Genomic DNA, 27,150 nt, shown 5'->3' with positions numbered 1-27,150 from the left:
TAAGTTTAGTAACCAAATGATATTTTGTACTCCTGCATTGTGGTAAATTACCTAGGTCTTTGTATTGATTCTTGTAAAATAGTTGCAAATATATACATTAACTACATAAAAAAACAAACAAACAAACAAACAAACAACAACAACAAAAAAAAAAAAACAGATAACTGAAAGTGATCATTCTTTTAGGTTATTTCGACCTCGACCTGTATCTGTGCATAATTCCTAAAGTCCGTGTAGGACCGTTGTGGCACTCTGTCAAAGACACACACAATAACCACTCAACAAACAAGTGAAATATAGAAACACTTTATTCCCAGAAAGAAGCTCTAGCATTGAGTTATCTTCAGACAAAAAAGGCCAAAATAAACCAACTTTAGTACAGTATGATGTACAATGAGAGCTTACCCTTCCACACTATGTAAACCCACGTACAGAAACAGGATGATTGTTACTGTTCCACCAAACAATGGACACTTAACAGCTCTATTACACATAACAACAGAATACACTTTTGCTTATACATAAGGGGGAGGGGCAGGGGGCAGGGCAGACACTTACTTGAGGACACTGAATGCAGCAGATGGGTGAGGTTTGATTTCTTTTTTCTTTTTTTTTCGTTACAGTTGAATACCACCATGTTCTGTGACAGAATGAACAAGATGAAGGGACTTTGGAAACACATCATTTTAACCACCACTAACATCTGAAATGGAGTTTGGAACAGAATGAGGGAGAGAGTCAAGATGCCTTGTTGCCTCGCACTCCCTCACACTTCAGAAAGCATCTGAAAAGACTGTATCGTTACTAGAAATTTTTTTGTGCCAATCTTGGTGAAGCCAGTTGGACATAACATTACCTGGATCTATCCAGTTCTTTTGGGATTGTGTAACTAATTTAAGGTTAAGAGTTGACTGGGGTTTATGGGGCAAACTTTTAGCAACTGTGGCTGAATGCCGGAGTCATTCACATACAGTTTTACTTGTGTCCTTTAACACTGTGGGAACCAATACAGAGGAAAAAAACACAGCTCTTTCTCATGGGAAAATGCCACAGTTCAGAGTCAAGCCTCTGTTTCATTGTATAAGAAAATACCTACAATTAAAATACAACTTTCTTCCTCTTTCAAGTGCAAAATTCAACACTTCACACACCATACACACATCCTCCCCTAAATCAAAACATGTCCTTGTCAAGTGCAAGAACTTGGATTTTTATTTTGCCATCAGAGATGCAGCAACTCAGAAAAGGTGCAAGAGGAGCGAGAGGGAAGGACACAGATATTGCTTACACATTATGACAATACTGTCCGATTGTAAACACAAGAACCTATTATTATTATCAAGGTTGATCGTTTTAGTGGTTATTACTCTGTTTTTGGGAAGAATGCAGATTTTGTGCGAAGTGTTGCTTTAACAGTTTACACAATAGCAGGAGTGTGAACAGAGGAGGCTGTCCAAACTCTCCAAAAGATGGAATATGCTGAATAGCAGAGGGGACTGGTATTGCTATGGGAAGGGATTCATTATTAAAAAAATGTACTAGAAACAATAGTTTCATTTAAGAGAATCATACCTTGTTCATCGAATCAATCAGCAGCCTTTATTCTAAAAACAGTTGTACATACACACATACAGTACACACACTCAAGCACATTCATACGTACTCAATAACTGCCCACTGACAAACTGGGGCATGGTAAGGATGGATGTATGGAGAAGCCATGCGGGGCAACAAATGTCTCTTAAAATACTCCATTTTCCAAATCCTCTTCGACAGTCTTTTTTTTTTTTTTTAGTAATTTTATGCGTTTAGTGCACTGGTTGCTGCTGTTTTTCTCACTTATTTATGACTGGCTGCTCTATCCTGGCACAATTTGAAGGCAGCAGTGCACTAGTAGTTCAGAGAAGTTGGGAGTGTTGACCCAGACTTCCTGCCTCCATCAAGCCCAGAGGAGCCTTCTCACGTAGGGAGAGGAGCACAGGGCAGCTGGGCAATGGAGGGCTGAACGGAGTGGGGCAGTGGGTCTGGTTTATAATACAGAGAGAGAGAAGGACACTGAAAATGAGCTGCAAGGGAGACAAGAAGAGTGTACGTTCATGAGTTTGTGGTCCACTGCAATTGGCATGGCTTGGAGCTCCAGGTCACAGGTACAGGGTCACATGATCAGAAGTGAGGGCTCAAGGTAATTACGAGTCATAAGGGGTTCAAAGGTCAGAGCCAAGGTGCACGCTGATGCTGGGCGAGCGCTGCGTGTGGTTAGACACAGGACTCAGGTACCCCAGCCCATCTTCCTGCAGGCTGCAGGAGTAGCGGCCTGCTTCAGAAGCAGTGTGGTTGCCGGAGGGAGGGGCATTGCTGCCTGCGACCTGCTCAAAGGAGCGGGAGAAGACAGCACTGGCAGTGCGTGTCAGGCTGCTGAGAGCCCCTGCCTTGGGCACCGACTGGCTGGAGGTGAGCGTCAGCCGCTTGATGGACAGCTCTGTATTCTCGCTGGCGGCCCGACCTGTGATTGACAGGCTCGCCTCCTTGTCCTTGTCCTTGCTGGTGCGCCCACCAAGCCGGCACTTTTTCATGGCCTTAGCTCCCAGGCTTGCCGTGGTGACGCTGTTGCTGATAGTGATGGTGGGCGGAGTCATGTCAGGCCCTGCCCCGCCTGGCCATACCCCTTCATCCACCTCCGAGATCTCCATCAGCTCGTCCGGGGAACCCAGATCCACTGCGTCTGCAAATAAGACAGAAGGAGACGAAACAAGCGTTGGCAGGAAAAACAGACTAGAGCGCAGAAGGGAGGAAAATTACTATCCCGTCTGTCATCCGGCCCATTTCATCTAATCAAATTGTAACAAGCCATGTAAACAGATCAAGCTGGCTTTGGTTTAGAACCATGTCATTATACTGAGTAGGAAACGTTTTGCATATAGCTATGTGGGATGCATTTAATATCTGCTACGATTCAGTAGCTGTGAAAGAAGACTGTGGAGGGCTGCATGACAGAGAGGCTTAGTCATTGTCTTCCAGCAGGTGGCGCCTTTACATTGCAACCTCAGCCATGGTCATTTTGCTCCCTGGCGTGAGACACTGCAAGGTCTCGATTCCAGTTGTGCAAACAGGTTAGATAAACCAGCAGCAGTGTGAGAAAACAGTCAGTGGCTTATTGGCAGAGGAGTGCTTGTTTTGTCCCAAAGCCCTGGGCAGGAGAGGACAGTGTCTAGAGCATAAGCCTAGGAAAAATCACAAAGGGAAAGTGAAGGAACGCAGAGGCACAGACCCCCTAACACACTTGAACACACTCCAACACGTGTGTTCTTGTGCATCACACAAACACACACACACCATTCCAATTTTCCTCTAAGCATGCATCCACACCTGTGCAAACCATATACAAAATGCACAAATACACAGCGGTACACTTCAGATCTGATGCTATCACAATACAGAACACCAGTTAACAGCTGGTAAACAGACAGATAGGCAGGTCCTGTCACTAATCAGTCATGGCCAGACTGACCATGCCCAAAATACACTGGGAATCATTAGATGTTCTTATCTAGATTTGACAGATTGTGCAGCACTCGCTACCTAGCAATCAAGACCTGCATATCCTTCCTCAGCTCCTGCAGCTACCAGTCAGAAGGGAGTAATCTGTCTCCCGTGGCAACCCAGTAGTAATGTGTTGAGGCGTACCAAGCTGGTGAAAAACCAAAACCTTACTGAAAAAAAAAAACCTCATGAGTTACACCGCTAAACAACATTATACATGTACAGTCTCCTGGTATTGGTATTGACAAAAAAATATTTAACCTTCAAGACTGAACAAGATGCCTTTGCCATCAGGAACTCTAAGATTTTGAATGACCTTTCTAAGTTGATACAGCTGGCAAAAAAAAAAAAAAAAAAAAAAAAAAAAAACTGGCACTGACTAACCCTCATCATGTAACACTGTTCATAAAACTGCTTTTTTACCTCATTGTTGCAATTTGCCTCATCTCTATGCATTTTCTTTTATTAGGTTACTTGTCTGTTATGCAGTTAGATTAAAAAAAAGTCTTGAGCGGGAGATCTTACAGAAAAAGCTGTAGTCACACAGGAGACAGGGAGAGCAAGTGAATGAATGATGCTGGCTGGACAGATGAGGAGCATTGCGATTAGAGAGGTGAAAAGAGGGTGGCAGAGCCCAGCGCAAAAGAGAGGGGGGAAATCAAAAGTCATCATGCAGCTTTTTAGACCACGCCCCCACACACGGTTACCTAGGTTACCCCGGGAGTGGGGCAGGGGGAAGGAGGGGCGGGACCTTAGTACTGGCTCCTCCCTGCGGAGGTGGGCCCAGAACCCTCGTTCTCCACCATTCGCCTTACAGACTTCTGCCTCCTGATCTCCTGACCCCGGGTGCCAGGATCGTGACCTCTGGGGTCCAGGCTGACCTCGGAGGCGGCGCCCAGCGGCTCGACGTCTGCCTGGGCACGGCCGTCGTGGCGGGGCCGCATGGAGTCTCCGTTGGGCATTCGCTCGCCGCTCACACCTGTCACACTGATCTCAGGGATGGCCACACCCCCCAGCGAAGCCTCACTGTCTACACTCACCTCCTGGGACTCTGATGGGCGAGGGGGGGCGGGGGCACGTAGCAGTCGAGGGACAATACATGTGGACACACGCACACGCATACACATACACAGATGGAAAGACAGACGCACACCGACACACAATAAACAAAACAAACAAAAAACATGGCCATGCGCACAGGCAGACATGACCACACATGATACACAAAGGTAGTCAATGTAATGGTAGAAAAATAAAAAGATAAAAATCATAGTGATCAGACCGTAACACATGGTCAAAGTACATGCTGTATGGAGATGGATGAGATACATATTATTGAAGGCATTTCATACTGTGCCACCACTCAGCGCTGCACATGAATTGTTAATAGTATTTCCCTTAACCATCTGCTCATAACAAAGGCTTTTTACGCACAAATGAGCAGGTTTGATGAGGGCCTCCAATAAGCAGCTTCCCATGAGATGAAAAAGGGGTGTTTGGCTCTCGATGAAACCTACTCATTAAGCACGTCCCCAAACTGGCTGATGGCTGTAATTTAACTGCCTCATTTGTACGCTGAAAACAGAACTACTCACTCCTAAATTTACATATTTCTTGCCTCATACGGAGTCTCATCGATCATCGTGACAAGCACATGAAAAAGGCCAAAACTGTCAAATGACCATCTCAAATTAAAACATATCTGCAGGATTAAGGATTTTTAGTCTTGGTGCGGTGAGGTGCTTGTCTGTCTTTACACTGACATACTGCTGTCCCTCTAGCTTCCTATTCTCTCCTGTCTGCCAAATTAGGTTCATGCCTCTCACATCTGACTGCATGCTAACTGTTTGAGTGGCACCGACTCTCTGTTTTTCAATCACCCTTTGTAAACTTTCATGCTTGCTCATCTCTGCTCTGACACTGTTCAACTCGAGAAGTCCCTGACAAGAGAGGAAGCCGTGGTATTATACAGTGAGACTCTGAGGTGGCAGATAGCACCAGCTAAACACAGACAACCAATGGATTTGGGAACCTGAGGGATGATGACAACACTTAAACACATCATGATTCTGGGACAGCGAGATGGAAGGGCAATGAATGATGAAGTGATCTAAAACTCTTTCACTCTCCTTGGGGCTGCATCGTCCCTTATAGCCAAATATTTCCAGTTGCACCAAACTGTGAGTGTGGAAAGATGGCATAGATGCTAAGTTCTGCTAAATTCAGGTCCCACAAAGTCTAGCTGCATCTGTTTCTGTGTGTCTCACCGTGTCTCTTCCAGCGGTGGCCCCGGATGGAAAGCGAGGTGACTGCATTGCGGGAGATCCTGGAGGAGGTGGGTGTGATCTCCACCTGGATGCTCCGCGCTCCCTGCTTGGTGTTGCTCTTCAGTGCTTGGCCATGCAGCGATGACTTGATGGCATTACCCACCTGAGGGTGAAGGAGGGGAAACAAACACCCACAAACAATACTGATTGCTGTCAACAACTTAATGAGGTTTGCCTGTTTGGGAGGACACCAGGGATCAAGCGTAAGACTGCCCGATGGCCTGGGGCCAGTATGAAATTGACTTGGGTAGTAGTCCAAGTAGTCCAACTGGTCTTATTCTTTGTCACCTGGTGGCAATCCTGTTATTTTTGACCCTCTGATCTGCCATTAGCCCACTCTCCTCTGTGTCATACCATTTCTGACCTGAGAGCGGCATGGAGGTGACAGGACAGTGAGCATTTTGAATTACAAATGAAAAGCACAGGACCGCATGGCAGAGACACTTTCCCCAGGTTGAAAATGATGAATCAGTCACGTAGTGTGTACCATTTGTATGTGGTTTGAGTAATGCAGATCGGGCTGACTTGATTTTAAAAGCAGTAGTTGAACAAAAGAGGCTCACTCTCTCTCTCACACACACACACACACACAAACCCCCCCCCAAAACTCTGTGCTTTCTCAGGCCAACACACTTGATTTGCTTTGCTGGTGTTCACAGTGAAATAGAACTGAATTGCTTTTAAAAGTACCAACAATTACTGCACATTTACACCAGGCATTAATGGGTTTTTTCATTGTCAACATCAAGTCCATGACAAGACCTGATTGCAATTTGTAGTGCGCAAATCAATCCAACCTTGTACATCACTTCCTCCCCGATTCTGCCCATTTGTCATATTTACTTCTGCTTACTTTGTGTAATAGACGAACAAGCAATCATAGGCAGCTGCCCTAACACAGACAACAGCAGAGAAACAGGCTCCTTAAACCAGCTCTCAAGAGTGGTAAAAGTAGTTCCGCCCACATAGTTTATATATGTAGATAAAAAGTGTGATTGCATTTACACTGGTCATCAAATGTGGACTCGATGCATCCCTAAGCACTTCCACAGGTCCCCTGAACATTCAGATCACAGTATGTCTTCAGTGCATCTTGGGTACACTTTTATTTTTATATGTTTAAGTGCTATATAATATGTATATAACTATGTTTATGCCAGGTGTAAAGGGGATCTAAAGCTGGAAGCAGCTAGCCTGTTTAAAACTGAGTAGTCACTTTTAACAGGTCACCTTAATGGAAGACAAATGCACCATGACCCACTGACTTTCCCCCCATGTTTTGTTAGGTTAGTTTTTACTGCTGACATTAACAGAAAACATTACTTGTTATTATCAGGGGTGCTCTATGAATACAATGAGGACATGGCAGAATTATTCTTAAATTTATATTGCAACTTTTTATCCATGCAAAATCCATACATTTCAAATTTGTTAACCAATCATTTATTAGTGTAGTCGTCTATTTAGTCATTTTCTACTGTGTATAATGAATACATTATTACCAACTATTTTAGATTTACAAATGTCTTGAATTTAAGAGGTGTTTACTTTCAGTGTTGCCTTTTGGGAGAGAAAAAAAAAGTACCAGGTGCTGGGTTAGAACTGACCTACTGGCCCAATTGGGCAAATACATAAAAGTGAGCTGAACTCTGGACACAGGTGTAAGGCAGATACATGCAGATCACACCCATGAACAGACCATACAGATGCTGGGTCAGTAAACAACACCCAAGAGCAGCAGTGCTGGTTAAAGCATGTTTTCCTCTTGAGTCAGTGCGAGTCATGTGACTGAACCACTAACACTTGATCAATAATCCCATGCTTACCAGATTTCTGCATAGGGCTAAACATAAAGCTTATCACAAACTGACAATAGGGTTACATAGAAAAGTGGAAAACAGAAAAACAACAAGGCTTTGTATTTCACACTGGTAAATAATCTACTCTAGCTGGAAACTCTCAGGTGGCAATTGTGTCGACGCACATGTACGTCCCCAACCATTGGGTAACTAACATGAGGTAGAGGACATCATAATCTCTATACAACATGCCTTTTGTGTGGTGGGCTGCTACATGCTGGTCTCATGAGGGACACGTCATCAAACTGTGATAATATAGCAGTTATTCAGTTCACTTGTAGCAGCTATTTCACTGCTGCTACAAGCTCTGCATTAAAAACAACAACATTTGGCCAAATGTTAACATGTAGCACCTGGCATACAGCTGTGTGCAACGGAGCACCCCTCTTCAACTCTGCTGTTCACATCTGTGGATTCACCATCATGAATGCATGCTGCATCACATTCTAGTGGAGATCCCAAATTTCCAAATATACCAAACAGGCTAAGATGAATTAGAGGGAAATGTATATAAAATGACACAAGAAAATCAGACAATTCCTATTTGCTGTTATAGTGCAACCATACAATAATGTCATCTTGAGTTTCACTTTTAACTCATTATAAGCCTCATGGAAAAAATAAAGGTTTTTTTTCTAACTTTAAAGCTAATCAAGGGGAAATTTTTAGGGACAGTCAGAGTTCAAGGTGTTAAACATAATTGTAATTCCAAACACTGTTCATGTTAATATATAAACCCAAAAGGCAGGTATTCTTACTGTCTGAAGACGTGCACCTTGACCTTTGTTGTAATATTGTGGGCTTAGGTTGAAATCCATTCCCTGGGCCGCAAGGATTAGAGCTTAACAGAATGGAGCGGAAAGCATGTAAATAATCTAGAGGGATTACACTCTACTTACTGTCTCTAACACACACACACACACACACACACACACACACACACGGAACAACACAATGCAGTGTCCACGTTGAGAAGAAAAGAAAAAAAAAATGAAAACACACACACACGAGGAGACATGTGCGTCTTCCATAAATACACTTGCACCAACAGGCACTGTCAGGCACACACGTTGGAGGAAGACTTATGTGACAGGGGCGTGGTAGAAAAAACAGCAAGACACCCACCAACAGCGCCTCAGGGAACAGCTCGAGCTGGGCCCGGTACAGAACGTCATCCAGCGCTTTGGATCCCAGCTCCACCTCTCCGTTACACCTAAACACATACCATGATGCAGTGTGAGTGTGAGCAAAGAGTTGTGACAGCCATGTACCGTTAAAAAGAGAAGAACTACAGAGCAAAAACACCATCTGGTTGGATCAGATTCCAAGTACACAAGTTCCACTGGGATTAAAGATGTCAAATCATTTATAAAATCTGAGACAGGAAACTTAATTCTGAACACTCAGGCTGTGCACCTGCTTGTGTCATCACTCACAAGGCATAGTGTATCCCTGTGATGAGCTGGACCAGGAACTCTGATGTGACCGTCATTCGTGTGCTGATGCCCTTGTAGCGCCGCAGCTGTTGCCGCGGGTAACCACATATACACACCCTGGAAGACATCCAATCAGAACCCAAGTGGGAAGAGTCAGCCTCTGAAAATACTCAACTGAGCCACTTGGCAGCATCTCAATTAAGGGGACTTACTCACTTACTAGTGCACTGATGTCAAAATGAAAAAAATTATTTGTAGGACTAAATAAACACACACACAGTGCATACTATACAATACTAATTTACTAGATTAAAATCTACAGAATTATTTATGAATAGCAATTGTAGATTGTTTTACGACAGCTGCTCAATTCAAGTTTCATAAAATCTTTGACAAAGAAGGCAAATTGAGATAATGCTTGTGCAAGTGTTAGTTTGTTTTAATGGGAGAGAAAATAATTAGAGACTATAGGAGCTGCTTTAGGCACAGCTGCTTGTCTAGCAGACATCTAAGCTGATGACTGCCCTCTTTAGCCCCTATAACAGTGATGCTCAGCTGCCGTTGTCCAATTACAAAAACTACACGCTGGGAGAGAGAGAGAGAGAGAGGGAGAGAGAGAGAGAGAGGGTGTTTGTGTTTGTATGTGTGTGTGCATGCATGCGCAAGCACCCAGCTCTTTGCTGAGTGGCAGTATCTGGGCTCTTTCTGGCAGCAAAGTCTGTAAGAGGATCAGATGAGCAAAAGCTGGCAGAACAGAGTGTGTGACAGTCCATCTGTATGTGTGTCATGAAAGTACTCTCCTCCTTAAAAACATCAATCATAATGTGTTATTAGCATGTGTGTATAAAAGCTACATCTAGGAGTCACGAAAGAGCAATCTTAGGGTCACTATATCAAGATATGCTGGTGTGTGTGTGTGTGTTTTGTTTTACCTGGAGCTGAGCTGGCAGAGTGACTGGAGGGACGATGAGGTCATGTAGCTGAGGGCAGCGTTGTAGCACAGCAGCAGGAAGGTCAGCACCTCAAATCTAAACAACACAAGCATAAACCCTTAAACAGCACATTACCACCAAACACATTAACACTGAAACCATAATCTTAGACATACAACACTGGAAATCTTACAACACACTTAAGCTTCCAGCGGAAAATAGCCAACCCATGAATAAGAGACTGAAAGATTACAAACACAGTTCTTTAAATCATGTGATGATAGTGTTGAAAAACTGCGATCAAATTGGGGGTTAACTTTAAATTACAGCGAGGTAGAATTAAGCATGCATTGGTTTGTATGTTAAGATACTTCATTAGGTCATTAGGACCAGTGGGCACAACAAATTCCTCATGTACCTACCACTGATATGATGTACAGTTTAAGATCAAAACATTTCTACATGATCATCATATTGTCAGACTTGTTTTGTTGAGTATGATATTTATTTAGGTGGAAAAACAAGATTTACATCATATATCATTAATTAATAACCTATTATGCCAGCTTTTCTATATTTGGTTACAGGAGAGGCAATGACAAAAATGTTTCAGTGTTCACCATGACCCCCTAAACCTTTTTTATATGACAGCTATTGTTAACATTTCTCACATCAACAATCACAACAGCTTGGGCTAAGCAGCCTGTTCTGATTAGAGCATTAGGCACAGAGATGTGAGGGTCAGGCCAAGAACATCACACCACAACAACCTCGCAAGGTTGGCTGAACCGGGGCTTAATTAAATTAATCTGAGAAACCCTACCAGCTATGACACAAAAATCAAATGGAATACAAAACTAGGAGGGCACATCGCTTAAACCGAGTCACATAACTGGTAGACAACAGCAAGGTTGGAGTGTCCCGCCACAACTGAGCCCACAAACAGCCAACAGCAGCAAAACAAGCCTGTCCCTCCACACACCACAGACTGACTGAGCCGTGAAGCATCACTGACACCGGCTGCATTTTAAATTACACTACCACACTTTAAAAAGGCTGACAGAGTGGATTTCAATTCAAATTTCAGTCATGAGAAAATTCATAATGAATTCAAGTGTTAACCCGGCGACTAAAGGCTTCAAAAACAACATTAACTATTTATTTTTTGACAGCTGATTGATTGATGAGCCTGCTATGTTGTTCAGTTAGCTCAGCCCAGTAGCACAGCAACATGAATCGATTGCTTTCTTATAAGCTGTTCAGCTCAACGGATAAAGAAATGAAGGCCAAGAAGGGCACAGACCGTTTCTGCTGATACATTTGGTGCCTGAATCGCCAAGTGCTTGTTGTCAGATTGTTTGTCCTCCTCCATGTGGCAGTCTGTTTTGGTTGTTGGCTGGCTTCTGCTGCCGAGTCAGAGCAGGCAGGTCGGCAGTCGGCCATCGGGAGGACTCATTTAAAACAATGAGCAACTCAACCCTGCTGATATGCCGCCTCCTGTCCTGGAGACCATAAAAAGGCATGCCATCTCACCTGTTCTGAGCTGTGAAGGTCTCTCTCTGGAGGTGAGGCCCGCTGTACACCACCCTGCTCAGCCCATGATTGGCCAGGGCTCCTTCTGTCAGGGCCATGGAGCCTATGGTTGAAGGCTGGATGAGGGAAGATGAAGATGGAAACAGTTTAGATTTTAAAACCGAGCAGTTCCGCAAATGTATTCAGAGGTTTATGTGTGTGTGCATTCGCTCACCTCATGATATACTGAGGGTTTGGAGAGGGAAGGGACGGTGAAGGATAATATTTTACTTTGTCCATCTTTATCAGCTATCTCCTGTAAGACAGAAAGACAGGGAAAATGTCTGTGTGGGTGACATAAACAGAGGCTATTTTTTGAGAGTGTCTGCCCTAAAGCTCTAGAGAGTGCACGCTTATCTATTCTAGCACTCTCATTCGTTACGTGTAGGTGTCTGTGTGTGGACCTCAGGGTCTGTTTCTCCACTGCATCCATGGGTGTACATGTGCTTGCTTGCTTATTTGTGTGTGTGTGTTCACCATGGGGTCTCGGTGCCCCCTGTGTGCATGGTAATGTCAAATAGATTAAGGGGAGCCAGACAGCCAGCGTGTGTTGATTGACAGCTGACCTATTCTGCTATTCAGAGAAGAGGGTGAAGGGACACTGCACTTTCCACACAAGTCAAAATACAGAGAGCAGACATGGCTGAAAATACCCACACAAACAACATGCTGCTGCATAACACCAACATGATGAACAGAACATACACAAAACCAGGTATTGCACAATCACAAAATGAAACAGCAGGCGAAACTGCTGTATAATATCCAGAGGCTGTCTTAGTGCTGTATACTTGCACCATTATAGGTTTCTATTCCCCTTTCTCTCCCCCATATTTCCTGTCACTTTTCACTGTTGCTGTCTAATAAGGCAGAAATGCCATAGAATAATACTTCAGAAGCACAATGCAATGCCTAGAAATAGCTAAGTGGTTAAGTCCCCTGCCTCTGGACTGGAGCCACATTCACACACCCAATAGTCAAGGAGGATCAAATCCCGCCTGAACTGTTTCTCCAATGTCTCTTTTTCCATTTTCCAATCAAACACTAAAAAGGTGAGATGAGCGTACGGTCTAACATCACATAGTTTTGACACTGATCAACATTTTATTGTGATCAAAATGAGTAAGAAATATTTCAAAATAAAACTGTTTTTTTCTAATGCTGAAAAAGATTAATGTTAACCTACAAAAACCAAAAGTTAAATGCATAAGCAGTCGGGCTGGGCAATATATTGATATTATATTGATGTACAGTGACATAAGACTAGACATCTTCTGGGATTTTGGATATCATGATGTCGTGATACGGCATAGGTTTTGTCTTGGAACACACAGCGCAAGGATGCACTTTTCTGAACTAATTACACTGTTGTAGCTGTTACAATATTTGGCTCTACCTGCTTGGTCATCATATCTACATTACTAATGATTGTTTATCAAAAGTCTCAATGTGCAAATATTTTATGAAATCACCAATAGTTATCCCTCCATTATTGTTACTGATAGAGGTACTCGGTCAAAAATATTGTGATTTGGGGTTTTGTCCATATTGCTCACTCCTAATCAGCAGTAAAATGCATCATTACCCATTTTAACTGACCCAGCAGTTATGAATTTTGAAGCTGTAAAAACTGACCTGGTCAGGTACAACCAGTGGCTCACTGGTGGAGTACATGTCTTTCACTGCGCATCTGTCAAATTTGTTTCTCGCGTGTCTCTGTGGTTTGGTTTTTCCCCCTTCTCATCTTTGAACAGCTTTGTGATAGATCTTTTTCACAGCACAACTTCAGCATAACAGCAGGTTAACACAGGTGTTACTAATAACACTAATTAAGGTTCTGTTCCATTTCGGTGTAACAGAGCATCCTAGAGTCCTAGTGCTGTGTATGGTGGCTCAGGCTACGTTTACACATAGTTGGGTATTTTGAGAAATGAATATTTCCCTCCCTGTTTTCCAAAATAACATCGTGCACACAGCATAGTTTTCAAAAAAGTTTTTGTTTACATCAACCTGCATAAATACGCCGTCGAGCGCCATAACTACGCCAAGGCTATGGGCGGCAGTGTAGGAAGAAGGAGAAAGCCATGCAAGCCAATCAGATGGTACATAATGTAACGTCGGCTGCCTAAAACTCTGTTTTTCTCAGTTTACATGCAAACACAAAACAGGAGTTTCCTCTGGCCGGAGTTTTTAGAAAGAATCGTTTTCAGAGGCAAATTTGCCGTTTGAGTGTAAAAGAAGGGTACAAATGAAGGGAAATGTCTCTGTTTTTAAAAATACCCTTGTATGTGTAAATGGGCCCTCAATGGAGAGGCTCTGCCATATTTAAATAGAACAGAACCTTAGTTAAAGTTATTAGCAACACCTGTGTTTACCTGCTATTTCATATCAAAATGGCTGCTGTGAAAAGGTCCTTTGCCTATATTACACTACGAAGGCCCCTACACTCTCTGACTGAGCAGCGACTGACCAGAAACAGAGGGGATCTTGGGAAATGGAGTCAAATCTACATGACAGTTAGAAAGTGGCGCTTTCAGATGAGCAGCATCCCAAGAGTTTAGTACTATGAAACTTGCCTATACACACACACACACACACCCCTCCCACCACATCCATCCTGCCTCCTACCAGGTTGTAAATGCCCAGCAACAGAGCCTCGATGCAGCCAGAGGTGTGGGGGTCCCTGGCAGCACTGACGGACAGCAGGCTCCACAGGAGCTCTGGGAGGAACTGCAGGGTGAAACGCTGCAGCCGCGGCTCGCCGCTCCGGTAGAACTCAAACAGCTGGTGGCACACGGGTTCCAGCAGCTGCAGACACACACAGTGCTGGAGTTACTGCATAGCATTCAACTACAAAACCAGCACAGGATCCTCATGCTGCCAATGTAATGGTTGCATTTGGCTTTTTTACGATGCACAGCGCTGCAACTTCAGAATGCAGGAGCATACTGGGATGAACTCAAAATTAACTGGTTAAGTGTGTAATCTTGTTTACAAATATAGTCTCCCGCAATTGTGTACATTGTGTACATTGTGTGTGTGAGTTCATACGTCGCTGTAGTTCTCTCGTATGACTTTGTAGAGTGCGGGAACCAAGGCGCCTTTGTCTTTCAGCGATGCGGCATAGTTGGACACAGCACTGTCAGGGAGGGTCTGAAACACACACACACACACACACACACACACACACACACACACATGTTAAATGTGAAATGTCAATGCCTATTGATTTAAGTCAACATTTTTAATATAAACACCTCAAGAATTCAAAATGTCACTACTTAATTCACTCTCCGTAATGGTTTTGACTTTGATTTGTACAAATGCAGTGAGCACTTCACACTTTATGTGTAAACTTTTTCAGGTTTGACACATAAAGTCTATTATTTCTGACACTGCACACATGAAATCATCATTTTGACAGACGTGGTTTTCAGGCAGTGTAGACAGGAGGCATTGTCTTTCCTAGAGCTGCTACTGTCAAATAGGACAAAATCAGTGTGGATACCAGTGAGCTGCGAGGGAAAGGAAAGCAATGCAACACTACTTTTTGTCTGTGGTTAACTGCAGGCAGAACGGTTCACAGTAATTTGACAGTGTCTGGAGCTGTCAGTCACATCGATCTGCTTCCACTCAGAGGTCAGCCTCACCGAGGGCGGATGACAGATCGGTCCTCAAACACCTACGCAGCAAAATCTCATCTGCTGCTGGATCATTACACCTCGTCAAGTCGGGGCTTTGCTACCAATCACGCATCAGGAGCGTTTGTGTTTGAGTAGGAGCTGCAAATTTGTTTGGCAACTAAGCACTTCAGAAAGAATGTGCGCCTGTGTTTATGTGCGTGCATGAAAGAGAGAGTCTGCCAAAAATAAGCAGCAGGGAGGACTGAGTACCAACGATTGGGGATGTGCTTTCTCATATTTCATTCTGGATGTGCACACACACAGAGTAAAGCAGTACCTTAAACTCTGACAGCCATTCCTCCACCACTCCTTGGTCCATAGCCAACATCTTCCCTCCTCTGCAGTGGAGTCACTTCTACCTGATGGAGTCAGAAAAATACATCAGAACACATACATTGCACAATTACTGACACAACAAAATATACACTTGGCTTAGCAGGTTTGTATAGACACATGTATACACAATCATAGCTTGAACGAGGCTCCCTCCATGTTTGCTCGCCTTGTATTATGTGGTGTTCGAACAGTAGTGCAGCCTCCAGTCACAATAACAATACTCTTTTAACCAGCAGCCATCAGTGCTGAGCAGCTCATGGATACGATGTAGGCATCAATTCAATGCTGTGGCTGTATAAATCTATCTTTCCCTCTCGCCCTCCCTCCTGGTTCTCTCTCAAGGCACACACACCTCTGCAGCAAGTAGCTAACCTGCTCCTAACTCACGCTCGAAAAATCACCCACACAAGGAAGCCTGGCTGGCTTCACCGATGACAAACTGTGGCACAGCAGAATTTAGATGCTTGTTGCGTAGGCTGTACGGTATGGAAACCTTTAGTGCCTTTAAAACGCAGAGAGAGAGAACAAAAATGCTCTTACCTGCTCTGTCTAGTGTCTAACAGTCACTCATGGTGCAAATCATGCCGTGCTCCCTCCATCTCTACACAAACACAGTGTAAATCCCTCTCTCTACTTATTTGTTTTATCTCTCTGTTACAACGCTATCTACGGTCTAACTCCTGTCCTTCTTTCTCCTCCTGTTGTTGTTTTTTTTTCTGCAAGACCTCCACCAGCATCTCTCTCCTCTCCTCTTATTCTCTGCTCAGTATCAACCTGGACGGCATTTCCGGCTCTCCCCCCTCTGTCACGTTAATTCTCTCTCTCTCTCTCTCTCCGTTTTACAAAACATCTGTTGGTTCCTATGCTGGCACGGCTGCAATGCAGTTACATAAGAAGTTTGACAGTGGGTGAGATGAAGTGGGGTCACATCGATTGGTCTCCCCATTTCTGTGTCTGCCTGACCTCAGACCTGTGATTCCTGCGGAGGGGGCGACACCTCCTCCGTGCCTCTACCTGATGGATTGTTTGTTTTTCAACTAGAAGGCAGTTTTCACTGTGGGTACGTGGTGTGTCATAGCTCTCAAAATGCAAGTGCAAAGGTAAATCAGTGGCTAAACACATAACAAGTCCATGAAGCTGAGAGAAAGAGAGAGAGAGAGGAGAGAAGGAGAGGAGAAGAGAGGAAGAAGTCCTCATGTGCGCGCATGTCAGGCAGAAAACGTAGTCAGATTAAGGCTGAAGGCAGAATTATTCCACTTCTTAACATTCCTCCGCTTCACACACACCACGAGGTGGATGATGGACAGACACACACACAAAGGCAAATCTGCCTTTCACAAGCAATACCCACTCAACTCCTGAATAGAAACGTGAGTCTTGTTCCGTGAAGGTGAAGGTGCACAAAGAGTTGTAGCCTTAATGTAAAGGAATCCAGCAGATTACAGACTGAGAACACAATAGTTTTAATGTTCAATACACCAGACTTCCATAATCTTAACATGTAGGAGATGATGTTCAATTGATTTTTTATAACCAATACTGACTGATTTTGAAATTTCTTTTTTTACTGGCCCTACCGATAGATGGTATTTTTTGCCAATATTCAATCAATTTTGAAACTTACTTTGCAAAAAAATATAGAAAACAATAAATATAATGAAACGCTTACAACTGAGATTATTGTAACTGAAAATATAAATTTAAAAAAATGAGATAGATACTCTAAATCGATATTAAAAATGTCTAAAAAAAAAAAAAAAAAAAAAAAAAAAAAAAAACTAAAGAAGAATCTCATCCATGCTGGAGAGGAAAATCGCAGTAACGCCGATATTCAATCGTCAGCAAAAAGGAGATATCAAACAATCGGTCTACCCCGCGATGACTTCAGCTTATTCCTCTCCCAGTTCCTGCAGTCCCTCCATATCTCGGCCTCCTTCCTTCCCCTCATCTTCCTGCACAAAAGGCATTTCACTTTAGACCTCTCTCCCCACCTCTTCATAATCTGCCTTTCACACATCCAAATCCTGTATTTTAATTTGTATTATGTCTCAGTGCTTGTCCCTCCTTGGCAGCCAGGTGTATATTTATAGACTGTGCCAATGACAGGAATGACAACGGGGGAGGGGGAGTCAGTGACTCATGTAATGGGAGGGATTATAAAGAATAGCCTCCATTTAGAAAAATTAGTCCTTTGTGGCCGTGTTCTGTCCCTTCATGCAGGGTAAGACAACAAGGAGGACAGCACTATCAAAAGGCTGTTGCGCGTATGTGTGCGTGTGTGTGTGTGTACAGTGATGGCAGGCTCTCTTTAGTAAATAAATAAATTAAAGAATAAGAGAGGCAGTGATTAGAGTGTGTGTGAGTCAGGCTCTCCTCCTACACAGTCTCTTTTAACTCATCAACTCTGTCCATTCTGCTGTCTAGGGCATCCCGTCTGTATCCAGATAAGGCTAATCCACAGAAAAATGCATACAAGTGAAAAGTAGGGATGTCACGATGCCAGAGTTTTCGTAGCTGATAGTGAAATACCACTATTCCACACCTGATTCAGTGCCACGGCAAAACCAGAAATCCCATTCAGCACACACTCCTTTTATTAAACTTTGTAGGGATTCCTCGTGAAAGTCGACCAGTCGAATAGTCAGTCATAGATGACCACAGTCGCCTCAGAGTGTGGAGTCGATTCATTGTAATAAAAAGCCGACTCTGATCGACTCTGGAAATTGAGAGTAAGGTACAGCCTTAAAACTCTGTACGAACATTAACAAGCGAACAAACTGTATTTCAAGTGTTTTAACAAGGGCTGCCGGCATTAATGCGGTAATTGCATTTTTTCATTGCATGAATCAAGTTTTTTTTTTTTTTTTTTGCTTAAGCACCAATGCGTTCCCTAGGCTGTGGGTAGTGAAATTAATTTCCACACACATATCACAACCTCTGTGATGTGAAATGGTTCTTGTCACTTTTAAAAGACTCCCAGGGGTTCAGTTAGCAAATCAACAGTAATATGAGCCTTGTGTGTCAAGTTCAGTTTAAATATCACTGAAGCAACAAAGAAAAGGTTACTGTATCCTGCTGCGACAGCCCCTAAACTGTGTTTGGCTCGCTAACTTGGCACATAAGTAGGGATGTCCCGATCACATTTTTTTGCCCCTGAGTCCAAGTAATTTGATACTTGCAATGCATTAAGAAGAAAAAAAAAGAACACATCCAAATTGTCCCTTAATTTTTTTTTTTTTTTTTTTTAAATTTAAACAACAGTATCCAACATGATACCTTCTTATATGACTCTTTTATCACAAGTTTTGTTATTTGGTATTGGTTCGAACTAAGTAAACAAAACAAAATCTCTTTATAGCTTAGTAGTGCAGCACAAAATAACCCTATATACAAATTCAATTTAAATAAATATCTTGTCTTAAATAAACAAACTAAAAGATGTCTATAAAATAAAATCATCCAACGTGATAAATTCAGATATCGTGGCTGTGACCTTTCTGGCCTTTTCGCTGTCCTCTGGCAATGTCTCTTTATTTTTTAAAGTCTCTTTCAGTGTCGCTTGGCTCAGTGTCTTTGCCTGAGGTGCCGTAGTGATCGGCCCCGATTTCCGATCACATGATCGGATCTGGACATCACGTCACTACACATAAGAGTTACATTGTTTATCATTTGGTTTGCGTGTTTTCTTGTATGTGCAGAGATGTGGGGATATTTTCAGGTATGAGTATCAGAATGTATAGCTTATTATGCAGTTTTATTTATCAGGACCAGATTGCGTCTTATTATCTTGAGCTGCTGTTTACTTAGGCTAGCTAGTTGAGAACTGAAGAGGTGTTGATGGCCAAGCCAAGATTAAAAATCAATGTAGTTAAAAAAAAAAATACTATTGCTCAAACTGAAAAGCTCCTACAAAAGTCTGGTCATGACAGCCGGGAGAAGATGGAGGGTGTGTCAGAGCCGGGGCTACCAGGACGGGGCAAAGCTAGACTTCCATTGTCTTGTTTGTGGAAACTAAGTGTACAGTTCAGGGTACTTAAGTTTTAAATTGGGTGAATTGCGTTTTGATTGCACATTGCTCTTTTAATTTTAAACAAAAGAATCTAAAAATGCTATAATGTACGTTTTTCCTTTGTGTTAATTTTCTTTATCATGCCATTCTGTTAACTGCTACACTTAAGAATTGTTCTGAATAGCAAAATATGGCATGATTAACAATGCAATTAATCAGAATCAACTATTCAAATCCTGTGATTAATCACAGTTTCACAAAATGAATCTTTTGACCTGCCCACATTTAAAAACACTTTACAAGTTACAAGTGCAACACCCAACAAAATACTAATTTCAAACTAGAAGAACAGTGTGAAATGTCTTGCCATAACAACGAACACAATGGTGTGATAATGTGCTCTAATTTTGATTTCCTGAGGCTACACTAGAAGATTAGAAGTTACAGAGTGAGGTAGCAGGTTGTGTACGATACTAAAGATGATAAAAACAGTAGCACTGGTATGATTTTTCCATCACAAAAAGACCTGAGGATGAATATTCAGCTGGAAATGTTGTAACAGGTCACCCTGTGGATTTTGAGCTACAGCGTGGAGGCAATTAAGCCAAGTAATAACTATAATCACCATGCAAAAATACAAAAGCAACATAATTCTAGCTACTCAGCTACTGACATTAAATCTATTGGAGTCACTGAATCCATGTTTCGTGATAAAAATCGCTGCCATTGAAACACATTTGTGCGAATACACAGTTCACTCAGGTCCCTGGCTGCTCCCCATGTGTGCGCTGCTGCTTGCTGCCAGCCACTGGAGACCAGCCTCACTTCCCTTTTATCATCTTTGTCAGAAAACAAGTATTGTTGTGGCACAGTGACTAACTACAAGCACGGAGAACAGACCAAGTGATGGAGACAGGAGTTTCAGGTTTGTTTTGAAGTAAAAAGACAGAAGTACAGTGTGGCAGCATTTGTTCTTGTCGTGATCTTGTTAACAACAGTCATTACAAATAACTGCAAGGTGAAGTAGCGCTAGCTGTGACAATTTGTCTGGTGCAGTTTGTCGGGGCGAGAGCACGCAGATTTCAGTGTGGATACTGGAGACAGTGTTTCTCATGATTCATTCAGGAGTGATGGCCCTGCACTACGTGAAAGCTGCCTGCCCAAGAAAAAAAAACAAAACAAAACAGAAGAATGAACATCCATCACTGAGGAATACTGCCACCAAAAATGACAGTAAGTGATCAAATTGTGGCTCAGCAATTAATCAAAATATCAAAATCGCAATATGGCCAAGTGCATTATACAAACTGCTGGAGCTACAATTTCTTGTTAAAAAAGGTAAGTGTGACAAACCTGCATTATAAATGAAGTATTTTAGTGCTACAGAGATGCCCTGGCCTACAAATTGTAGATGTAAGAAAACATGTTTGTCTGGCACAGACACCGGCAAAAAAATAAATAAATAAAAATAAAAATCACATTATCATCATTTCAAACTTTTTTTTTTTTTTTTAGTGAAAACTGAAATTATGACGCTAAAATTACCATTCCCACTAACATCATGAATCAATCAATCACAACATCTGTCAAAATGTTTTTTTTTTTTTTTTTTTTTTTTAAACCATACTGTTCAGTCCTGATTCAAATGAGAGCCAATTTCAAACCACTACAGCATGCTGGTACCCACAAGCACACAATGACTCTCTAACCTCTCCACTATCTCTTGACATTCACTGGAGATTGGTGCACGCCAGTTGTGGAAGAAAATAAATCACTAACTACCCTGGGAGTAAGCTATTGAGACTAATTATGTCATTTAGGCAGCTGTTTCTCCTCCGTCTCAGCCCTGCTGACTTCTTAGCCCTCTCCGTGTCATTACGGGCTTGCAGATGACAGCAGACATCAGCCAGAGCCATGGGGCTTCAAATGATGCAGCAGATGAGCTTCATCTGTTCAGCTCAGCTACACTGTCAAGCAGAGCGCTGTTAATCTAGCCAACTAAATCTGACTAAAACTCATCAAACATCCTTTTTAATCAGGCAAATGAAGATGAATGGCTATAACACTTTGAAAAAAAAAAACCTCCATTGAGTTTTTTTCTCTAATATATTTGGTTCAACTGTATTCATGTACAAGAAATAAAAGTTTACGTAGCATAAATTGCAACTCTTTAATTAGTCATATTTGCCCTCCCACTAATTGTCTCTTGCAGGCTACCATGGAATAACATTTCCTCAGATTCTAGTCAGTGTTCACATACTTTCACGTGTAATAAAAGCCAGCAATAAAGTGCTATGCCTATAAATGGAATGCCTGAGTTATGACTTCACTAAAATGGTATGGGTAGACTGAAACAATCAGATTTAACATTAACTAGACTAAATCAAAATTAAATGACTAAAATGTGACCAGAACCCATAGTCGCACTGTGAAAAAAGACCACAACTAGACTATATTTAAAAGTATGTTATGATGAACACAAAAACACACACCTGCAAACGTGCGCATGCATACACACACACACACACACACACACACACACACACACACACACACACACACACACACACACACAAACCAGCACCAAGGACTGGTGGCTGGGCCGGCTTGAGCTGACAGACAGAATGAGCAAACAGATGAAGTGATGGATATGGAGATGGATGATAAATGTTACAAAGGGGGAGAAATAAAAGCAGAGTGACATGAATAGAGATAAGAGAGATGGACAAATAAATGAGTGAATGGACAGATAAACAGACGTATAGAGGGATAAAAGGGATGCATGGAGGCCCAAGCGGGGGATAACTGAGGAGGAGCGAGACAGTGATGAACAGAGTCGATAAAAGAGAAGAGTTCATTAGCTTTTCATCTCTGCTGCCACTGGCAGCCTCCCAGGCCCAGGGATCAGACAGGGATGGAGATGGAGAGGGGACTGCCTTTACAAGACGTCACACACACACACACACACACACACACACACACACACACACACACACACACACACACTTACACACTTACACACTCACATGCACACGTACAAGCCTCTCCATCTCCATCCAACCAAAGCCTTTAGTAGCCTAGCTGAGGCTTACCAAGCTTTCACCAGCGTTTATGAAGCTTTGATGGAGCTGACTATTCGCCAAGGAGTGACAAACAATGTGTCATGCATTGCACAACACCAGTGCGTGTGTGCCTGTGTGTGTGTGTGTGCGTGCGTGTGTGTGTGTGTGTGCGTGTGTGTGCGTGCGTGTGTTAACTTTCTGGTTTCACAAAACCTGTTCCTGTGAGCTGGCTAAGTTGACAACTCGTTCCCTCTGAATTCACACCCAACCCTCTCGTTCTCAAACTACACGAGCACACACCCACAGAAGCAGTGTGTTTGTGTGTGTAAATGAGCTTAGCATTTTTGACTCCTCCTCCTTCAAAAAGATTTCTAATACTCTTCCAACACAAACAGCTCCTCTCTTCGTTTGCATTCCTGATCCTCGGTGCAACTGTGCATGTTACTGACAAGAGATACAGAAAAATGCTAGAGGCAAGCACACACACGTTGCTGTCTCCTCACACAACACATCACTGCCTTCACAGTAAAGGATCTGAAGGTAAGTCAGCACCAATAAGACACACTCTACTCTACTAGCAGATGACGTCTGCTGTCTAACCCCTAAAAGCAACAACCTACCTGAACGGGACAGCCAGGCTAGTCCAAACAGGACAGACTTAGAGGGGGGGATTCCATGGAAGTATTACATTTTCAGGGGAAGGCACACACTCATCCCTGCCGATTACCTCACTTCCTATTACACACACACTCAACACACACACAAAGAACTTCTTTTTCTGTCAGGAAGTGGATGGGCCAATAAGAAAAAGCACTTACACGGAGGGAAGAAAAAACTAAGTGGGTGGGTGAGAGAGCGACAGAGCTGCCCCAGCTGCTTTTTCCTGTGGTGCAGGGTTCAACCACACACAAACTACTATCACCCGCATTACTGAACCCAAGTGAGGACAGACTAAGAGACCAACCCTACGTGTCTCTTCTGTACTCATTTGGTGCACATCCACTGCAAGAGAAAACGTGTAATCACGTTTAGTCTTACTGTTATTTAAAACTAAAAAAAGTGTAGTGTACATCTGTTTAATTATTTTATGATTAACTAACACTTGCAACAGTGGAATCTCATATAGAAACATGACTTAGACCGGCACAGTGAAAGATATGGGACAAAACTAGTATTTCTGTCCAAAGCACCAAAGTTGCATAAAGGTACACAGGAAACACTGATCAAGCCACATGGGCAGCTTAAGAATAGTGCTGAAATGATAAGTCAATTAATCAATGTGTCAGTCAACAGAAAAAAAAAATGTTTTAATAGTTTGTCAAGAAAGGTCAGATTTAATAATTTCAAAATACTGCTTCTGTCTCTTGTAAATGATAAGCTGCTTAATAATAATTTTAAAAATGAATCAATTAATCAACAGCAGAAAAAAATCCTAAATTGCAGCTGTAATGAAGAGTTGTAAACACAGAGTAAGATGAAAGGATGCCAAGTGAGTTTAAATTAGCTCCATTATTTCCAAGTGACTGCAGCTTTACTGTATGCGCTGTAGCATACATGCACAGCCTTCTAGTAAATTAAGTTAATCATGCAAACCAGCATCAGCAGTGCACAGGACACGAACCGCAGCTATTTGCCTCCACCCAAAATCTTCAAAGTTAAACAGTCAATGAGCTCGACTTGTGAATAGGCTTACACAAAGCTTTTTCCAACTGAAACGGACATAAAAGCCATCATAGATCTATTCTGAGGAGCTGTAGGATCCAGGTGAAGGTGGGGGCAGGGTTAAATCCGCGGTCAGAAGCAGGGCTAACATGCCCGCGCAGGCTGCCGGTCCTGGAAAGACAACTCACAGCCTGAGCTGACCCCCTGAGCATCGGCCTTGCTGTTTACACCTTTTATGTCCTTTGCTTTGGTTTTCCTTGGGTCTTTGGACTCTCTTCGCAGCTCTCCCTCTGTTTGCAGTGTGCATTTCTAGCTGTTTTCCAGTCTGTTTCCATATTTCCATCCTCCTTTGTTTGGACTGCCTTGGCCTGTGGTTATCCCTGTTGCATCATCACCTCCCACCTTGCTTTTTCTCCTAAGCCTTTCTTCAATAGCAGGTTGCTTATAGCTGGAGTTTTTCTGCTTTCCGCTCCCCCTCCCTCTCACACGCGTACACACATAATAAGAAAGGACCGCCTGTAGCTAAGAAGGCATGACAACAGAGTGTGGTTTTAGTGTGTATTTGTGTGTGTGTGTGGTCTTTGCTGTTGAGGGAGACAGATAGAGAGATCTGACAGGGAGGAATCCTCTTATGGCGGCCTACGCTCTCCGTTTGCCTCTGAGCCAGTGATACATCTTCACCCCTCCTCTTGCTCCTTCCCTCCATTTCCCCCACTCTTTCTTTAGCTGGTGAGCCTGAAGGGATCAACGATTAACATCACCGATTTTTCACTTTTAACTCTCATTTTTAGCTCCCCTGTTCCCTAGTGCTCTCTTTTTCTATCTGCCTCTTTCTATTATGGCAGGCAGCTAAAGGCTTAGTTCTTCACTTCTTGGCTAGGTAGCTCTTCAGTAATCTATTAATGTTGAGCACTAGGATTTCACTCTCAAATACCACTTTCTGTGTAGATAATTAGCTTGATTTCAGAGATTCTCTAGGGATCTAAAACTAGGTTACACGTCTACTGATATCAGTGCCTACAAAATACACTTCTACTAGGAGAATCCAATGTTTCTAGTGCTTATGTCTGTGTGTTTATAACCCAGTCGAATGAATGGTGATGAAATGTAAGAAGGGGAAGAGACTGCAACAGTTTCCGAAGCCAAAATGACCAGAATGTTTCAATGGTCTGCGGGCATTGCTGCCTTTATCTGTGATGCTGGATGACAGCAGACCCAGCACTACCTTCCTGCTCTGTGAGCCGCCAGGCTTCACTGTCACAAAACATTAAGGAGCCGGAGACATCACACATTAACAAGTCTGAGCATACATGCGTGCACGCCTCACACATATCCACATCCTAATGGCACAACTCTTATCTGTGCATAATCATCCACCCAACAAGCCCTTTCACTGATGACAAGCCCACAGAGATGAGCAGCAAAAGGTGGTCTATATGGGTATGGCTATAAACAGCATCTTGGCTCCAACAATCACTGGCACAGCATTAGAGATGGACTCACACAACAAACACACACAACTCGGGCAGCACAGATAAAGGAAGAATTTAGTATCCATCCATCCATGCATTATACACAAGTCTGAAAATAAGACTGCCTCCGGGCTCAGCAGCACAGCTTCACACCAGTCCGTCTCACAGAGGAAACTCGTGGCCATGGTTTTGCTGAGTGGTAGGAGAGGAAATCTGCATCACATGATAGTTATGACAAAAATCCTAACAATGTAGGACCTAACGTAGCAGGCTGGGATGGAAACGGAGACTACAGTACAGACTCTCAGAGACAGACAGAGAATTAAAAATTAAATCAATTGAGGAATCCCACCCAGCACGCCTGACAGACCACAAACACACACGGACAGGACAAAGCCGGGGTGAAAAGCGCCCCTCCGACACAGAGCTGTGACTGACCAGTCTCAAAACGGCTGCAATGACAGGTTAGCTATAATTTTGCACAGACTTCCCACCTCGGTTGTATTCATTTACGTCCCTGCTGTGGCTAACTTAGTCACAATGACACTTTCCAAGTCCTGCTAACCAGCTAGTTTGCCACAATGACAGCTGGGGAGCGAAGTGCACCTTCAGCCATGGGAAACGCTGCCTGGCAACTTTCAGCTCTCCTGGATATTGCAAGAATAAGCGTTAGCTGGCAGATAGTTTAGTGTGTTTGCCTAACCACTGACAGCAGGACATTATAATCTCCTGCCGACACACACACACACACACACACCGACTCTGCTGCTGAGTGCTTTCGAGCTGTCAGTGTGGTTGCTTACAGATTAGCTCCCTAGCTAGCCTGGCTAAAGCGCGACACCAAGTAGACTGGGAAGTGTTTTTTTTACTTACTCGCATGCTATCTGTCAATTTCCCACTATCGTCGTCTTGTATCGCTCCGACTAGACGAGTAAACGGCGTTCACTTACTCTATAAATCTGCTCAATAATTCAACATCAACCCCTTCCATCTTCATTACTTTCTCCACTCAGACTACCTTGAATTAGAGGACTCTCCGCGGAGCGACGCATGTCTGAGCCAATGGGCGAGCAGCATATAATCCAACCGCCGCGCCCCTGAAATAGCAACCAATCAGATCAGCCGAGAGGCCGCGTGTTAATAATTTCCATGATCAGGGTAGGTTGTCGCTGTCACTGCTCTTTGACAGCAGACTGCTCTATCAAAGATTCCATTAATAAATAATATGATTAAATAATTTCCTCGTGCATTGTTTTTTTT

The 27,150-nt window shown here is 43.0% G+C and overlaps 1 protein-coding gene and 1 long non-coding RNA gene across 5 annotated transcripts; both read right to left on the bottom strand.

Annotated features, from left to right (window-relative positions):
* Positions 1-290: 290 nt before the first annotated feature.
* Positions 291-26,924, bottom strand: hycc1 (hyccin PI4KA lipid kinase complex subunit 1). Of its 4 annotated transcripts, XM_030063226.1 has the most exons (12): positions 26,764-26,924; positions 15,627-15,708; positions 14,718-14,819; positions 14,295-14,474; positions 11,842-11,922; positions 11,628-11,743; positions 10,095-10,190; positions 9,163-9,279; positions 8,852-8,939; positions 5,808-5,970; positions 4,248-4,591; positions 2,587-2,722 (listed from the first exon to the last, which is right to left on the bottom strand). In XM_030063226.1, the coding sequence occupies exons 2-11, from the start codon at positions 15,675-15,677 to the stop codon at positions 4,293-4,295; spliced, it is 1,293 nt and encodes a 430-aa protein (XP_029919086.1). In that variant the 5' UTR covers positions 15,678-15,708; positions 26,764-26,924; the 3' UTR covers positions 2,587-2,722; positions 4,248-4,292. The 4 variants fall into 4 exon arrangements, with proteins under 4 accessions (XP_029919083.1, XP_029919084.1, XP_029919085.1 ...); XM_030063223.1 differs by lacking the exon at positions 4,248-4,591 and having other exon boundaries at positions 291-2,722; XM_030063224.1 differs by lacking the exon at positions 4,248-4,591 and having other exon boundaries at positions 291-2,722; positions 26,841-26,902.
* LOC115367458 (uncharacterized) lies at positions 3,181-4,240 on the bottom strand. The gene is made up of 2 exons (XR_003928919.1): positions 3,857-4,240; positions 3,181-3,822 (listed from the first exon to the last, which is right to left on the bottom strand). It is a non-coding gene; the product is annotated as an uncharacterized LOC115367458 (long non-coding RNA).
* Positions 26,925-27,150: the final 226 nt, after the last annotated feature.

Source organism: Myripristis murdjan, chromosome 11 (assembly GCF_902150065.1).
Source record: "Myripristis murdjan chromosome 11, fMyrMur1.1, whole genome shotgun sequence".
Lineage (NCBI taxonomy): Eukaryota > Metazoa > Chordata > Actinopteri > Holocentriformes > Holocentridae > Myripristis > Myripristis murdjan.
This window is presented reverse-complemented; position numbering and strand designations above follow the sequence as displayed.

What these genes read in the sequence shown, in the direction of transcription:
- hycc1 (XM_030063223.1), bottom strand. Translation starts at nt 15,677, where the DNA reads ATGTTGGCTATGGACCAAGGAGTGGTGGAGGAATGGCTGTCAGAGTTT. An exon ending in TGCTGGGCATTTACAACCTG is followed by an intron (nt 11,923 to 14,294) that starts GTAGGAGGCAGG and finishes TCTGTCTTACAG; the next exon opens with GAGATAGCTGATAAAGATGG. An exon ending in CCACCGCTGGAAGAGACACG is followed by an intron (nt 2,723 to 5,807) that starts GTGAGACACACA and finishes TCTTATTTGCAG; the next exon opens with ACGCAGTGGATCTGGGTTCC.